The sequence below is a fragment of the Myxine glutinosa genome, chromosome 3 (genome assembly GCF_964187855.1).
Source record: "Myxine glutinosa chromosome 3, kmMyxGlut1.1, whole genome shotgun sequence".
NCBI classification, from domain to species: domain Eukaryota; kingdom Metazoa; phylum Chordata; class Myxini; order Myxiniformes; family Myxinidae; genus Myxine; species Myxine glutinosa.
Window position 1 is genome coordinate 28240047 of NC_136263.1, and position 18771 is coordinate 28258817.

Sequence of the window (18771 nt, forward strand, 5' to 3'; positions counted from 1 at the left end):
TTACACATACCAAAGGTGCTAAAGTATGAGTTAAAGTATGAGTTAAAGTATGAGTTTTACACATACCAAAGGTGCTAAAGTATGAGTTAAAGTATGGGTTAAAGTATGAGTTTTACACATACCAAAGGTGCTAAAGTATGAGTTAAAGTATGGGTTTTACACATACCAAATGTGTTAAAGTACGAGTTAAAGTATGGGTTTTACACATACCAAAGGTGCTAAAGTATGAGTTAAAGTATGAGTTAAAGTATGAGTTTTACACATACCAAAGGTGCTAAAGTATGAGTTAAAGTATGAGTTTTACACATACCAAAGGTGCTAAAGTATAAGTTAAAATATGAGTTTTACACATACCAAATGTGCTAAAGATGAGTTAAAGTATGGGTTTTACACATACCAAAGGTGCTAAAGTATGAGTTAAAGTATGGGTTAAAGTATGAGTTTTACACATACCAAAGGTGCTAAAGTATGAGTTAAAGTATGAGTTTTACACATACCAAAGGTGTTAAAGTATGAGTTAAAGTATGAGTTAAAGTATGAGTTTTACACATACCAAAGGTGCTAAAGTATGAGTTAAAGTATGGGTTTTACACATACCAAATGTGCTAAAGATGAGTTAAAGTATGAGTTTTACACATACCAAATGTGCTAAAGATGAGTTAAAGTATGGGTTTTACACATACCAAAGGTGCTAAAGTATGAGTTAAAGTATGAGTTTTACACATACCAAAGGTGCTAAAGTATGAGTTAAAGTATGAGTTTTACACATACCAAAGGTGCTAAAGTATGAGTTAAAGTAAGAGTTTTACACATACCAAATGTGCTAAAGATGAGTTAAAGTATGAGTTTTACACATACCAAATGTGCTAAAGATGAGTTAAAGTATGAGTTTTACACATACCAAAGGTGCTAAAGTATGAGTTAAAGTATGAGTTTTACACATACCAAATGTGCTAAAGATGAGTTAAAGTATGGGTTTTACACATACCAAAGGTGCTAAAGTATGAGTTAAAGTATGAGTTATACACATACCAAATGTGCTAAAGATGAGTTAAAGTATGAGTTTTACACATACCAAATGTGCTAAAGATGAGTTAAAGTATGAGTTTTACACATACCAAATGTGCTAAAGATGAGTTAAAGTATGAGTTTTACACATACCAAAAGTGCTAAAGTATGAGTTAAAGTATGAGTTTTACACATACCAAATGTGCTAAAGATGAGTTAAAGTATGAGTTTTACACATACCAAATGTGCTAAAGATGAGTTAACGTATGAGTTTTACACATACCAAAGGTGCTAAAGTATGAGTTAAAGTATGAGTTTTACACATACCAAAGGTGCTAAAGTATGAGTTAAAGTATGAGTTTTACACATACCAAAGGTGCTAAAGTATGAGTTAAAGTATGGGTTTTACACATACCAAAGGTGCTAAAGTATGAGTTAAAGTATGAGTTTTACACATACCAAAGGTGCTAAAGTATGAGTTAAAGTATGGGTTTTACACATACCAAATGTGCTAAAGATGAGTTAAAGTATGAGTTTTACACATACCAAAGGTGCTAAAGTATGAGTTAAAGTATGGGTTTTACACATACCAAATGTGCTAAAGTATGAGTTAAAGTATGAGTTTTACACATACCAAAGGTGCTAAAGTATGAGTTAAAGTATGGGTTTTACACATACCAAAGGTGCTAAAGTATGAGTTAAAGTATGAGTTTTACACATACCAAAGGTGCTAAAGTATGAGTTAAAGTATGGGTTTTACACATACCAAATGTGCTAAAGATGAGTTAAAGTATGAGTTTTACACATACCAAAGGTGCTAAAGTATGAGTTAAAGTATGGGTTTTACACATACCAAATGTGCGAAAGATGAGTTAAAGTATGAGTTTTACACATACCAAATGTGCTAAAGATGAGTTAAAGTATGAGTTTTACACATACCAAAGGTGCTAAAGTATGAGTTAAAGTATGAGTTTTACACATACCAAATGTGCTCAAGATGAGTTAAAGTATGAGTTTTACACATACCACATGTGTTAAAGTATGAGTTTGTCGATCATCATTTTACTTGATGGAATAGCATCGATAGTTCAGTGGAAGATTTTTCGCTTGCCATGTGTGGTGCCGAGGTTCAATTCCCCGTCAATGCATCATTGTCCGACATGATGATTCAGAGATCGAGCACTTACCTTACAGATGTCTGGTGTGGGTTCGATTTGGATCTGACAATAAACTGTGGAATTGGTGCTTTGTAAGCAGCTCTTTTGTTCACAAAGTGCACTGTCCCTTGGTGGACCTTAAGCCAGGTGTCCCACTGTCCCATTCTGCTAGTAAGAGTCGATGGACGTTTAAGATCCCATGGTGTCTTTCATGAAGAGTAGGTAAATTATCTTCGGCACCTTACAATCGAACGTCAAGCAAAGCCAAATGGTTTGGCCAAAGACCTGGGACAAAAGCGTTCCTCGGCCGAAGGTTTTTTTGAATACAAAATCAGGCTCATGAATGAGCTAGAAGACAGAAAGGACCAGGACACAACAGAACAAAAGGAACAGCAGAAAGAGAAGAGAGAAATGGCAACAGCAGGGACGAGGGAAAAATAGATGGAGACAGATGGTAAAGGATGTGCGTAAGACTGGGAGGTAGAGGATGATGCAGGTGGTGGACGATATGGATACAGATGCAAACACAGTTAGGAAAAACTGGAAATTTTGAAAGAGTTGGGCTCAGGGAAGGTTAACAGTGATAGAAAAGATCATGGCTTTGTATGGGGAATGATATGAGACCATGGTGAACAGTTTACATTTTGTATCCCACTGATAGGCCAGATATGGATCAGTAGCGGCCCAAAATCTAATCGGCTTGTTCTTGTCACCTACCCAATTCATCCACCAAGTTTTGTCACAACTCATCCACAACTTTTTGAGATATCGTGCTGTATGTCGTTTTTGGCCCCATCTCTCAATGGTGAAGAATCACATAGAAATTTCAAAAATTATTTCATCCAGATTTTCAGCAAAATGGAATAGATTCGTCCTTGTCAGACACCCAACTTGTCCACCAAGTTTTGTCCAAATCCGTGCATAACTTTTTGAGATATCGTGCTATACCGTATATCGTTTTTTGCCCGATCTCTCAATAGTGAATAATCACTTTAAAATTATAGTAACCAGATCCAGATCTTCACTAAAATCTAATCATTTCGTCTTGGTCACATACCAAACTTGTCCACCAAGTTTTGTCCGAATCCGTCCATAACGTTTTGAGATATCCTGCTCACTGACAAACCAAAACAAAATACCAAGAATACGTCATAACAAACAGACAGACAGGGGTGAAAACATAATCTGTGTCCATCTTTGGTGGCAGGGGTAACAAATGAGTGGAGGTGAGCAGTGATTCTGGATTTAGGGAATTTCAGCAGAAGGGGGTTTATGGTGGACCACATGTGCCCTGCAGATACATGGAGGAGACAAAGGACTGAAAGAGCAGAGGGTGCAAGACTAGAATGGAGGTGGTAGAAGACAGTTAGACCACCGACCTGGGTGGGAATAATTGGGGCTGTTAAGGTAGTAGTGGTAGACAGAGTCACTACGATCCATATCTGTTCAATCCTCAAGCTTCACATCATTCACATGCCATTATCTCAATGAATTTACCTTTTAACACTCAACAATTAATTTACCAATTAATTTACCAATTAATTTACCAATTAATTTACCAATTAATTTACCTCTGTTATTACCGCACAGCGTACCTTGCCGATTCCACATTTGGTTCCGGAGACAACACGTGTTGCCTGGTCAGGTTCGGTGTTGCTGAGGTCTTTATCAGATTCCGATCCTGCGATCTTGCAGACGAAGGTTCCAAAACCTTGTGTAAGAGTCATGGTCATTGTGGATCCAGTCACTGGGAATTGAGAACCGCCAGTGCATTGGAGCTTTCCGCACCTCACATCCCTAAAGAATGAAGATGGGGGGACGGGTGAAGAGGGTGGCACAAATTACTAACCTGTCTCCCACCAGGTAAAGCTGATGCAAACACAAAGCTTCCTTATTGTCACACACCCTCCATTTTTGGTTTGTCTGTCTGTCCATTCACTTTTACAGTATGTTGTATATTTTGAGAATGGAACATTGTAGGACCATGAAACATCATGGGGAGTTACTGATGACAAAATGAAGTTACTAACTTAAATAAATTTTGAGATTCTACAGGGGAATTCGGAATAGAGGGAAAGGTAATCTATCTAACTGATTCAATTGAGAGTGACCAAACTTTTTAAGGATAGTGTAGGCCCCATGGGGAGTAGAACAAGGAGTGGGGGAGTGGAGATATTGATATGAGGAGGAGATGGAGGTTTAGTCGTGTTTGTTTTTTTGAGAGCAGTGGGGACGTCGAACGTGGACCCCTCTCCCACCCTTTTTTTTTTTTTTTTTTTTTTTTTTTTTTTTGTATACAAGATCGAGGCTCGTGAAAGAGCGAACATTAATCACACAGAAAGACAAACAGACACATAAAACAAATAACATCGGGAGCGGTAGACAAGATGGGGAGAGAGGGGGAAGGACACAAACACAACATTTGAGAGCAGGGACCGAGAGACATGGAGACATCGAGAGATCTGTGGGAGGGAGAGGGCTTTGGGGGGGAGGCATGTGAAGGGGGGGAGGCATGTGAAGGGGCGCTTAACACTTGGTGAAGTTTATTTTGAGTATGACGCAGGTCTTTATGAACTTTACAAAAAGGTGAAACATTATCAGAGGAAGTCATCGATGTTTCAAATTTTAAAGATAATTGTCTATTGGAAAGGTTTTCTTTCAACATTGATGATCTAAGGCCCAGACAGCAGCTTTACGTACGCATACGATGTGTAGGACATTGCTGTCGGTAAAATGATAAATAACTTATTAAGAGATGACATCACAACACTCAATTTGGTGTCCGTCTGTCTGTCTGTCTGACCGTGATGCATTTGGTCATTACTTATCCAATCTCAACAAAACTTGCCGGAGGGACTAAGGGTCATACGACAGAGATTGCAGCGACTTAATTTGTCTCCTTCCCAAAGGGGGTTTTCCACCTTGGACAAATGCTGTGTGAAGGTCTTAGGGATATTTGGTGTCTTAAGGGTCTTTGGGATATTTGGGGATTTAAAGGGCCTTAAGGGTGTTCGGGGTCTTCAACAGTCATAATGGTTGTTAAGGGTCTTTGGGGACTTCTGGGTTTTAAGGGATCTAATCTCCCAAACATGCAAAAGGGTTTTCTCTCAATCATGTAAACAAGAGAATTAGGGGTCTTCGGGGTCTTTAAAGGCTGAGGAGGTGGATGAAAATACCCCTAGGACAATCCCCGGGTCGAACCTGGTCTGTGTGCACACATTTGGTGCTTGTCGGCCCATCGGTCTTTGGAAAAACGCGAACAGACAGACATCTGATTAATTTTATTTAGTAGTCTGGTCGGCACCTGTGGGAAACCCACGCGCAGAGACGTGTATGACATTTGGACATCTTGAGATAGATGCTGCACAAAGAGCTTTACAAAATGGATAAAAACCTCACTTTCCTCTCTCCCCCACTCCTCACCCTTTCCTCACTCCTCTCCCCCTCACTACACTTTCCCCTCACTACACTCTCCCCTCACTACACTCTCCCCTCCCTACACTCTCCCCTCCCTACACTCTCCCCTCACTACACTCTCCCCTCACTACACTCTTCCCTCACTACACTCTCCCCTCACTACACTCTCCCCTCACTACACTCTCCCCTCACTTCTCCCTACCCTCACTCTCATCTCTCCCCCCCCCCCACCCTCTCTCCCCTTCCTGCTCATTCTTCTCTCCTCCTCAATTGAGATATTGCCTATAACCATATATATATTGTTACGGACCGCGGATAAGATGTTGTTTTGCCGAGCGGATGGCACCGCGGCCGAACAGTTACCCCGACTAACCAGATTCCTGGACGTTGGCCGAAATCGCGCCACAGGTATTCAATTTGGAAACCTCTAAAGCGACCGAATGTAAAGAGGAAGAAGAAGAAGACGTACAGAACAGTAACAGGATTTATTATTTACACGCTCAAAGTAACCAAGGAGAAGGAAGGATAATAAAATAACATACAGAAGAATCAGAGACACAGTGCAATTATTAGCTTACCTACAGTCTTAATTAACCCCAGGACAGAACAAACAAAGACAGACTCACGCGGGGAATGATGATAGGAATGGCAGGAGGTGGATGGCTGGAGGGGGAGGAAGGTTCAACTGGACCCGCAGCACGGTTGGGTCGGGGATTAGCAGCCGCCGCCCTTTCTCGATCGGCGCGTTTAACAGCCGCCGTTCCTCTTCCGATCGGCGCGTTTAGCAGCCGCCGTTCCTTCGCGGCCCTGCTCAAAAACTGCCGTCAAGGCCCCCAAGCTGCTGTGGCTGAAGCTGCTGTGGCTGCTGCTGCTGTGGCTGAAGCTGCTGTGACTGAACTTGCGGTGGCTGGAGCTGCTCTTTTAGGGATCCCTTACTCAACTCTTCTCATACTCAACTCAACTCTTCTCATACTCAGTCCAACCCTTCTCGTACTCAGTCCAACCACCCAACTCAACAACTCAACAACTACCTTGCTTAGTCCAACCACACACTTCTCTCTTGCTTGGTCCAACCACTCTCGCTTTGCACGTCTCCCTTTTGGTCCAACCACACTTTGCACATCTATCGCTTGGTCCAACCACTCTTTGCACGTCTCTCGCTTGGTCCAACCACTCTTTGCACGTCTCTCGCTTGGTCCAACCACGCACTTGGTTCTTGCGCACGCGCTTTTATAGCGCCTCAGGCGATCAAGCCGCCGGCCTTCAGGACACGCCCCTCGGTGAGCTCGCTTCGGCCCTGATTGGTGGGCACAGGCCCTCTGACTCCACCCTTGATGACGATGGGCGGGCACGCCCTTCTTCCCCGAAGCTGAGCACATGCTTAATGGCGGCTATTGTAGTTGGCAATATAAGTTTTGGGAGTGGGAATGGGGCATGAAAGGGAATCTATCTTATTTCACTTGGTGCAATGGAGTGTCATCTTAATGGAAGACAAGGCCTTACCCTAATACACATAATAAGGAAATAAGCTACTGAACAGGGATATGATGGTGTCCTTCATGCATGCTTTATGGAACTAACTACGGGAACGCCCTTTGACCTTTATACAACACTGGAGCAAGGAGGGCGATATTTTACAACAATTTACACTACAACAACAACAAAAAAAAAACATTCTCATATCCACAACAATATATATATACTAGATTGGCTCGGCTAACTGCGCTCGCCTCACCAAGCGTCGTTACTGAGGCACGGGCTTGTTTTAGTTGAGGATAATGACTACCTGAGTTGCTGTTTTGTCATGATTTACACCAATCATAATACAAACAATTATTTTGCAGAAATATATTTGTCGTGTTTGTGATGTTACATTTTTATAGGCAATTTAGGTTGAAGATTTAGATTGAAAAAATATATATAATTCAAAAAAGAACCCCTCACCACATACATAAGGGAGGGTAGGTGCAGGCAGGAAGTTTGGGACGATGACACATCACCACCACAAAATTAAAAACACCTCACCACCAAGTAATTTAAAACATCTCACCACCACGTAATTCAAAACACCTCACCACCACGTAATTCAAAACACCTCACCCCCATGTAATTTAAAACACATCACCACCAAGTAATATAAAACACCTCACCACCAAGTAATTCAAAACACCTCACCACCACATGATTTAAAAACACCTCACCACCACGTAATATAAAACACCTCACCACCACGTATTTCAAAACACCTTACCACCATGTAATTCAAAACACCTTACCACCATGTAATTCAAAACACCTCACCACCAAATAATTCAAAACACCTCACCACCACGTAATTCAAAACACCTCACCACCACATAATTCGAAACACCTCACCACCACGTAATTTAAAACACCTCACCACCAAGTAATTCAAAACACCTCACCACCACATGATTTAAAAACACCTCACCACCACGTAATATAAAACACCTCACCACCACGTAATTCAAAACACCTCACCACCACGTAATGCAAAACACATCACCACCAAGTAATTCAAAACTCCTCACCACCACATGATTTAAAAACACCTCACCACCATGTAATATAAAACACCTCACCACCAAGTAATTCAAAACACCTCACCACCACATGATTTAAAAACACCTCACCACCACGTAATTTAAAACACCTCACCACCAAGTAATTTAAAACACCTCATCACCAACTAATTCAAAACACCTCACCACCACATGATTTAAAAACACCTCACCACCACGTAATTTTAAAAACCTCACCACCAAGTAATTTAAAACACCTCATCACCAACTAATTCAAAACACCTCACCACCACATGATTTAAAAACACCTCACCACCACATGATTTAAAAACACCTCACCACCATGTAATTTAAAACACCTCACCACCACATGATTTAAAAACACCTCACAACCACGTAATTATAAATACCTCACCACCACATGATTCAAAACCACCACCACGTTGTTAAAAACACTTCACAACTACATAAACAAAAGTTTCAGGGAGTAGTTCAGTGACAACAGACACTGCCCAGATATGTAGATATAGATATGTAGATATGCCCAGATATGTAGATATAGATATGTAGATATGCCCAGATGTGTAGATATAGATATGTAGATATGCCCAGATATGTAGATATAGATATGTAGATATGCCCAGATATGTAGATATAGATATGTAGATATGCCCAGATATGTAGATATAGATATGTAGATATGCCCAGATATGTAGATATAGATATGTAGATATGCCCAGATGTGTAGATATAGATATGTAGATATGCCCAGATATGTAGATATAGATATGTAGATATGCCCAGATGTGTAGATATAGATATGTAGATATGCCCAGATATGTAGATATAGATAATATGTAGATATGCCCAGATGTGTAGATATAGATATGTAGATATGCCCAGTTGTGTAGATATAGATATGTAGATATGCCCAGATATGTAGATATAGATATGTAGATATGCCCAGATGTGTAGATATATATATGTAGATATGCCCAGTTGTGTAGATATAGATATGTAGATATGCCCAGATATGTAGATATAGATATGTAGATATGCCCAGATATGTAGATATAGATATGTAGATATGCCCAGATGTGTAGATATAGATATGTAGATATGCCCAGATATGTAGATATAGATATGTAGATATGCCCAGATATGTAGATATAGATATGTAGATATGCCCAGATGTGTAGATATAGATATGTAGATATGCCCAGATATGTAGATATAGATATGTAGATATGCCCAGATGTGTAGATATAGATATGTAGATATAGATATGTAGATATGCCAAGATATGTAGATATAGATATGTAGATATGCCCAGATGTGTAGATATAGATATGTAGATATGCCCAGATGTGTAGATATAGATATGTAGATATGCCAAGATATGTAGATATAGATATGTAGATATGCCCAGATGTGTAGATATAGATATGTAGATATGCCCAGATGTGTAGATATAGATATGTAGATATAGATATGTAGATATGCCCAGATGTGTAGATATAGATATGTAGATATGCCCAGATGTGTAGATATAGATATGTAGATATGCCCAGATGTGTAGATATAGATATGTAGATATGCCCAGATATGTAGATATAGATATGTAGATATGCCCAGATGTGTAGATATAGATATGTAGATATGCCCAGATATGTAGATATAGATAATATGTAGATATGCCCAGATATGTAGATATTTATATATATATTTGAAAAAAAATAAATATATATATATATATATACACACACATACATACATATATATGAATAGGGTGTTCCTTGACTTCAATACAGTTGCTCTATTTGTCCTTTAACCCGTCTTTACAGTAAGATAGAAGTGAAGTTTCAGATTGTTCCATCAGGCACGTCTCAGTTGCTTCGGCCATTTCCTCATCATCGGCAGCGACGCAGGTTGGACTTCGAATGTCAAAACAGATAATAATCAACGGGGAGCCTGCGATGAATGGGAGCGATCTGGCTGCTTGAAACCGTGGTCATGTGTGGAGGTGTGCGCAACACGACTTGTGGTCAAACACTGTTTCATGAATGAGGTGTACACCTTCGGTCAACATTCGTCAGCGTTTTACTTTCATGGTCTGCTGTAATATTTTCCCGAGACTGGTGTAACATTCCCTTGTGATTGTAGTATTCTGAGACATATCGTCAATCAGCAGGATTCCCTTGGAATAATCGAGGTTATTATCTTGCCAGTTGTGGTTTAGGTGCAAGATATCTTGGGTAGCAGTGATACCTTGTGCTTCCATCAAATATATTCCAATTTGGTTTCACAATCTCAGTGGTGAAGCCACGTTTCATCACCGGACGGGTGATGGAGTCGGCTGGATCTGGGTTGGAAGGCAGAATTTTGGTGGCAAAATCTTGTGACATGATGCCAGCTATTGCTGTTGATTGTGCATGTTAAGATTTCTGGCGTCCCATCTTGCTGAGACCTTGGACATGTCCATAAGTTTGTCCATAAGTATAAATCAATATTTAAATGAAAAATCACTCAGAGCGACACTTGGCAAAAGAGAACAAAGTAGCATGGCACTCGGTAGAGCATCCTTTTGACCTCAAAAATAATTGGTGGTTGAATTCAGTGACCTGATATGCAAATCGTCTTCAAATTTTAAGTTAATTGGCTGAAAATTGACAATTTTAGAAATTTAGCCCCTGTTGACCTTTTGGCCTATGCTGATCTCAAAAATAGTTGGTGGTTGATTTCAGTAAGCTGATATGCAAATCCGATTCCAATTTCAAGTCAATCGGATGAAAATTGAGGATTTTAGAAATTTGAAAATGTTGTTGACCTTTGGCGGGCCTATGTTGACCTTTTTGCCGATTCTGATCTCAAAACTAGACGGCGGTTGAATTCAGTTCGCTGATATGCAAATCATATTCACATTTCAAGTCAATCAGATGAAAATTTAGGATTTCAGAAATCTGAAGAAAGTCGGTCTGAAGATAGACCGAAGACCATCAGTCTATGCTGACCTTTTTGACCTCAAAAATAAATAGGATTCTATCGGACCATAAAATATACCATTTGATGAAGTTTCGTGAAGATCAGTTTAAAATTTTGACTTGTCGGCATAGCAAGTATAAGTGAGCAGGCAGACACAGGCAGACACACACACACACACACACACACACACACACACACACACACACACACACACACACACACACACACACACACACACACACACACACACACACACACACACACACACACACACACACACCAGAGTGATCAACATGCTTGTCAAAAATATTTTTTTGCCAAGTAATAAAAATTGCTATTGAGCCACTTGGATTGGGTGGTAAATGATGATGAGCATGCTGGGAGTTGTTGGGCGATTATTTAATAATAATATTTTGAGGGTCAGTTTGCCATCATCCATGTAAACATACTTCAGGATCCTTAGTCTTCATCAGCATAGAGCAAATGAAACACGAAGCTGGTCCCCAAAAATCGACAGGTACGTGGTTCTCCTGTACTTAAAGTTGCAGATTGTCCCAAATGGGGCAACGAGCAATGTCTGCTCTATGAGCTTGATATAAATAGGAGAATCTCTTATTTTTAACGGTTAATTGTCCCAGATGTTGCCCAAGCAGGGACAATTATTGTCCCAGCAATCATCTCTGAAATTGTTCTGTGCGCCACCGACACCTTTGTCTATGGTGAGAACTGCCCCTTGGTCAGAATTAATAAAGCAACTAGAGTGCTGTGATCAGAGGTTAGTGATGATTCCGGGTATGGCCAACTCGTAGCATCAGCCAATCGATAGCATTTGAAATTCTGCCTCATAAAGAAAACAATTTGTTTTCTTTCTTTTTTTCCCCCCCAAAAAGTGGGACACCATGGATACCATACTAAAACTCTTAATGCTTCCCTCTGGAAAACATAATAATTAAAAAGTAAGCAGTGGGAAAATTTAATATAAAAATGATAGAAGAATCAGATAATTGGAAATTGAAAAATTATTAAATAATTGAAAATATTTAATCTTACTATAATTCACCAAATGTCTGTCCGTCCGTCTGTTCCCAGGTACTGCAAAAACTGCTGAAAAGATCGCAACGAAATTTTGGGTGGGTCATCCTGGGACCCCTTGGAGTAAAATGGGCTATATTGTTTTTACAATTTTTTTTCCAATTTTTCCAATTTCCAATTTTTCCAATTTTCCAATTTTCAAGTTTTTCCAAACAAGATGGAATAATATTTACCAATATGAACAGTGATGTGGCTTTTATTGAAATTCTACAAATACTGTTTAGATTTTGATAATTTGCGTGTGATATGATTTAACGGATGTTTATATAAAGCGTTTAAAATAAAAAAAAGCCTTCAATTTCTGATATTTTGGGTACCGTTGGGTACCGGGTACCGTTGCTAGTATTTGGGTACCGGGTACCGTTGCTAGTATTTAAAAATTGGAAAATGAAAAAAATAGAATATATAACTAAAATTAAATAGTTAAACAATTGAAAATCAATTTAATTATTTTTTGAAAATTGGGGAAATTTTTAATTGAAAATTAAACAAATGAAAATTTGAATTAAAATAAATATTTTAAAATAGAAAAATGTAATTTAAAAAATGTCAAAAAACAAGTCATGGAAAAATTATTCTTCAAATTGCGGGACACCGTGGACACCAAGTCCAAACACTTGATGAGTCCCTCCGGACCCCGTAATGACTGGAGTAGCACTTCCGTTCTAATCTCCAGAGCAGTGAAGAAATTTACTCACATACGAGGTACATGAACATATTCTATACTCTTGGATTGTGGTCTCCACAGGGCATTTTAATGGGACTTTGGGAAATTACTCTTATGCTATTACACAAATTATCCTGCCGGTATTTGTGGAAAATTAACCTGTCTGTAATTTTGGGGGAACAACCCCGTGTGTAAGGAGGGGTTATTCACTCGTCAATAAATAAAAAGAGCAAAAGTTTCAAAAATTATGATCATAATACTGGTCTTGGATAATAACCAAGTACAATTGTTATAAAGTAGGATTAAAAGAAAATTCAGGAAACTGACAACTGAGTGTGCGACAAACATCTTCATCCGACCTCCAATGGAGAAAGCTAGAGATAAATCCTGGTATTCACACTCCGCACCGACAAACCCACGACCGCATTAACTTCCGCAGGTGCTACCCAACTCCCTCTTTCCAAGGTACAATTAATTCAAGCATAAATATCTTTCAGGAGTTTGATGTTGTCCACAGATGGGTCACAGGTTGTATGGAGCGATCTTTGGGGTATAACACATCGCATGTACGATGTACGTATCCAACCAGACTCGGTGATGCCATTGTCACCGAATCCGGACCGAGTCACCGAAGATGGCACGTGCTGCTTGCTTGCTTGATGCTCAGCATTTTAAAAAACAATAGAACACGTGGACAAACGACCTTGGTCGGTCATCCTAGTGCAGGCTTTGATGGGCCTAATGGCCTCCTTCTACATCAAAATTCCTTGTAAGAGAACTCTCACTATATTTCCTGGAGGAAGGCATTAAGGGATGTATTCGTGTCCATGGTGACCTGCTTTTTCAAGAATTTTTTTTTCCATTATTTAATCAGTTAATTATTTAATTGTTAATTTTTTAAATTATTTAATATTTTCCAATTTTCAATTATTTGATTTTTAATTATTTTTTTCCTTCTAATTTCCAATTTTTTCCCCAATTATTTAAGTATTTAATTTTTTTTATTGTTTATTTTCAATGTTAAATTTTTTCAATTATTTAATTTCCCCCCTATTTCAATTATTTCATTCTACAGTAGAAAAACCGAAATCTTCTTGGACCTTCCACATTCCAGGTCTTGGTTCTGTATTTCTGTTCTCTTGATGTTTAGCATTGTTCCGGTTTCTCACCTTATTTCACAAAACAAACTCTTCAGATGAACAAACTTCCTTGATATATTCCCTCGTACTCAACGGCTGCAACAAGACCTCCAAAAACAATTTTGAAGATGAAAAGTGCAACAACTTCTCACTAATTACATAGAACAGGAACACAGCACGTGCTCAATTGTCCCTCTTTCTTGCACAAAGTCCAGTTGCCAACTTCCGCCAGTTTCCACACACAGAGGATCTTGGTGTTGGCAAAACATCTTGGCATGCAATAAAAACTCATCTGCGTGTGCTCCATCTTCCAAATACCTGTCCATCACAGCTTCCACCCAAGAGGCTGGTTCGGACTCCGATACGATCACAAAGACCCGTTTATAGTACGACGTTGGCGGCCAAGCCAGTGAAATTAGGCCATCCGGGACAAAGTGAAGCGTTTATACATGAAGCGTCCAGACGATCACGTCACATGTAAATTACTCACTTTTCTTCACATATGAACTATCGCTGCAATCTCGGGATGAATGTATACTCTCGGCGAGGTTGGAGTGAAGATAATGTTTCACACATTGTTGTGAAAATGGATTTTGGTGGAAAATGGCAACACAAAAGGAGATGGCATTCATTGTTATTGGTGACGTTCTATCAACACACAGAATTTAAATGCACAACAGACACTTCTGCCACTTCAAGGCTTCACACATACAAAAACACGTCCCTTGGCAACTCGTGATGAAATTTCTTCACGTGACGACGACATTTCCTTTGGCTAACCTGGCCGACTGGGTCAGCTCTGAAGGAAGACTGAAGGTCCAGGTAGCTTAAGTATAAACGCTCCATCTCCAGGAGGCCTAGGTGATTCCTTTGGTTGCTCACATGCCTGATGAGACTAAAACCCTGTGCTTTTGTACTTCTTTCATCCCCAACCAAGTTCGGCATTCTGCCTCCTGAAATCGGCTTACACAGGCATGATGATGATGATGATGATGATGATGATGATGATGAAATGCATGCATGGTATTCCACTTCTCACCTCTACCTTTCACTCAGTCAACAGAGTCATCAGGATTTTGAAGCATGCTACAAAGTACGACTATGGTAACCATAAATTCTTCTGACAACACCCTCAGAGGGAGACATGACTTTCTGCTTTTACCACACAAGGCTACCATTGTGAGTAACGGAGGCACCAGGACATTTTTCTCAACCAACCACTTATCTTTCTCTCCATTATTCTCACCTTACAAGGTGAGATAACAGGCCACAAAAGCCTGGAGAGCTTGAGCGTAACACCACAAACTTGAATGTTTGATGAATCACTTGTCAATGGACTTCAAATCTCATGTGCTGAACTTCCAAACCTCAATGTCTGCCTGAAAAAAGGACCGCAAACCATCTCATCTCCCCAGAGTTATAAAACCCCATTCTTTTAATGTTGGAATTCTTCCGCTGTTCACTCGAACTGTTCCCGTTGGCAACAACAACAATCTGCCTTTTTTGCTTTCAACTTCATTCTGGATCACGTCACCATCTCTCTGAAAATTTACACCAAAACATTACTCGTTGTGTATTCCGATTTTCCAAAAGGGGTCAAATCTGCGCCTGAAACCTTCAAACACTGCGATTTCTGGATGAATGACCATCGCCATTGCCAGAACAAATAAAACTCAAGAAATTGTGCAGCTCCTTGCAATGCCCTCTGGAGTCTTTGCCAGCATGTAGAGTATTTACTTGTTGAAAGGCACCCGATAAATTCTCCAAAATACCACATCACGAGGTTCGAGACGTCACTGGGAATCCAAAAGTATTGCACTGCAACCTCAATCAGTTGTTGTGGGACGGAACCCAGCCACACCACAATCGGGCACGGACATATTGTTCCAAAGTCTGGATTTCATTCCACAATCTCCGCAACAATCGCGAACATTTCTGAAAAACCTTGTAAATGACTTAATAGGGCCCAAAGATGACTTGGCTCAAGATTTCTTTCCCACCTATTGGACGTCTGAGGGTTTTCCTATCTCCAGATTACCATCTAAAGGTCAGTACCTGCACCTCAATACAGGATAAGGATACTTTAGTAGATGTTCCTTGTCTTTTTACTTTGATGTCTCAAGAGAACCAGTTTGATGCCTCTCAAAGATCTCAACACTTTATGAGTTGTTCGAATATTGTTTTTTTCAAACCTAAAAAGTGGGTGTGCATGTTTTTGTGCGTGTAGTATTTTGTCCGTAGCGTGCAAGTCAAATTCAACCAATATGTCTATGACCCCTAAGGCACACAGACACAACACAATATATTTGGCACACCTGTGTAAGAATGTAGAGTAAGGTGAGGGAAAGTTGCCTCTGGCACAAAATGTGGACACAAGATGCCCCAACCATCCCCTTTCCGCATCTCCTCTCCCACCAAGTCAATACAACCTCCTCATATATGTTCTATAAGAACCTTTAAGTTACCGGTATACAATATGTTGTTGAGAACGAGAGATTAACCCAATCGCAAGTAAGCTATGGTATTTCTGAGCTATGGTGTACTACCGAAACGTACTTTGGTTGGCAAGGCTGGTAGCCCCTCGACGTGATGCCACAGTTTCCGTACATATCACCACGAATGTTGACTTTGTCATAGCAGATGTCCTTCGCAACAGAAGATGCTGCAGGAGCGATGGGAATCACAAAAAGATCAGTTTTATGGTACAAATAAACGGTTATCATCAATCACCCCAAAAGGCTGAGTTTTGTTAATCGAGACGTCAAAGGGAAAGTCTCGCAGACAAGTTTCTTACTTCAGTCAAATGGGACCTCATGTGGAGGAAAACATGAACTACAGCATGCTGAACATAGGACAGGAAAATATACTCCAAAGAAATACAAGGCCGACCCAGAATATGTGCACTAAACATGATTACATACATACAAGTAATATGTGTCATATCTCATCTGATTAAAAAAAAAAAAATTCAAGTTTGTATTACAACTACCACGTGAAAAGCATGGGGAGTATGCCAAACACCCATTAACATCAGTTTAGGGAGGCCTATCTCCTGCAGTGGACTGAGATAGACTGCTTACAGCTTCCTTGTTACCCTGCGCTCGCGAAGCGAAAAGCGGGGGTAAGCAATCGCCTACGAACGTGTGCCGTGTCTGCATTTTAAAAATTCATTTTCTCGGCAACCGTTGGTTCGATTGACATGAAATTTTACCGTAGGAGCGCCTCTGCCTGTAGATTTTTTTGCTGATAATTATGACGTCATATGTCACGTGGTACGGACGCCATCTTGGAAAAACGTTGCACCTCTATATCTCCCAAACCGCTTAATGGAAAAAATTGGAACATGGCTCATTGTCAAGTACACCCCACGGGTAATAAGATATGTTAATGATGATGTCATAGGTGCCTCCATTATAACATCATAATTCGACAAGTACAACGCTTGATCTGATAAGTATGAAATAAAAATTTCCTCTGCAACTGTTAGTTCGAAGAACACGAATTTTTCAGAATATGAGCGGCTTCTCCTGTAGAATTGTTCTAATGATAATTATGACGTCATTGAAAACGTGGTACAGGCGCCATCTTGGAAAAATCTAAAAAACTTACACCTTTCTATCTCCGAAACCACTCATGGAAAAAATTGAAATATGGCTCAAGGTCAAGCACTCCCCTTGGGGAATAAGATATATTAATGATGATGTAATCAGTACCGTAATTATGACGTCATAATTCGACAAGTATGCTTGATTCGATCAGTATGAATTTTTTTTCTCCGCAATTCTTGGACCGATTGACACGAAATTTTCACCATAGGAGTGCCTCTTCCTGTAGAATATTTTAATGATAATTATGACGTCATAGTTCAGCGGTAAAGGCGCCATCTTGCAAAAACCGAAAAACTTTGCCCCTTTATATCTCTGACCCAGCTCTATGGAAAACATTGAAACATGGCTCATTCTCAAGTACTCCTCATGCGGAATAAGATACATTAATGATGACGTCATTGGTGCCTTCCTTATGACGTCATAAATTGACAGGGAGAACGCTTAGTCTGATCATTTTGAAATTTATTGAGCGTGATCGACACAACAATTATATTAGAGAATATAAATTTGTCACGTGGTCCGTCAGCCATATTGGATCAAAGAAAAAAAAACCTTCAAAAACAAAAGAGTTCACTCGCACCAATTTGACTGCACAGGTTAAGTATTCTATGAATACCATCTGGTTATAAATTTGAAAGTGAGTGCGGGTACACCTTGGCACAGTGGAATTGATTCAGTAGTAACACGTTTAATCAAAGTGTAGATTTATAATACTCGTACATACATAAAACACAACACATACATGCAAACACAACACATACATGGGTACATACAAACAAACACAAAACATACATGCATACATACATGGTACATACAAACAACACATATATGCATACATACATACAAACAGTACATACATGCAGACATACAAACAACACATACATGCGTACATACATACAAACACAACACATACATGTGTACATACATACATACAAACACAACACATACATGCATACAAACAACAGAAACATGCATACATACATACAAACACAACACATACATGCATACAAACAACAGAAACATGCATACATACATACAAACACAACACATACATGTGCACATACATACAAACACACAACACATACATGCATACATACATACAAACAGTACATACATGCAGACATGCAAACAAACACAACACATATATGTGTACATACA

The 18771-nt window shown here is 39.6% G+C and overlaps 1 protein-coding gene across 3 annotated transcripts in view; it reads right to left on the reverse strand.

The window, feature by feature from the left end:
* LOC137423720 (disintegrin and metalloproteinase domain-containing protein 12) overlaps window positions 1-18771 on the reverse strand; it is a 205245-nt gene that overhangs the window by 62744 nt on the left and 123730 nt on the right. For all 3 annotated transcript variants that reach the window (XR_013622792.1, XM_068111167.2, XM_068111166.2), the window contains exons 15-16: window positions 16562-16667; window positions 3761-3962 (exon numbers count right to left, since the gene is read on the reverse strand). Coding sequence is in view for 2 of the 3 variants with exons in the window: in XM_068111167.2 (XP_067967268.2) it covers window positions 3761-3962; window positions 16562-16667 (308 nt within the window). In the remaining variant the exon portion in view is untranslated. The remainder of the gene's footprint in view (window positions 1-3760; window positions 3963-16561; window positions 16668-18771) is intronic.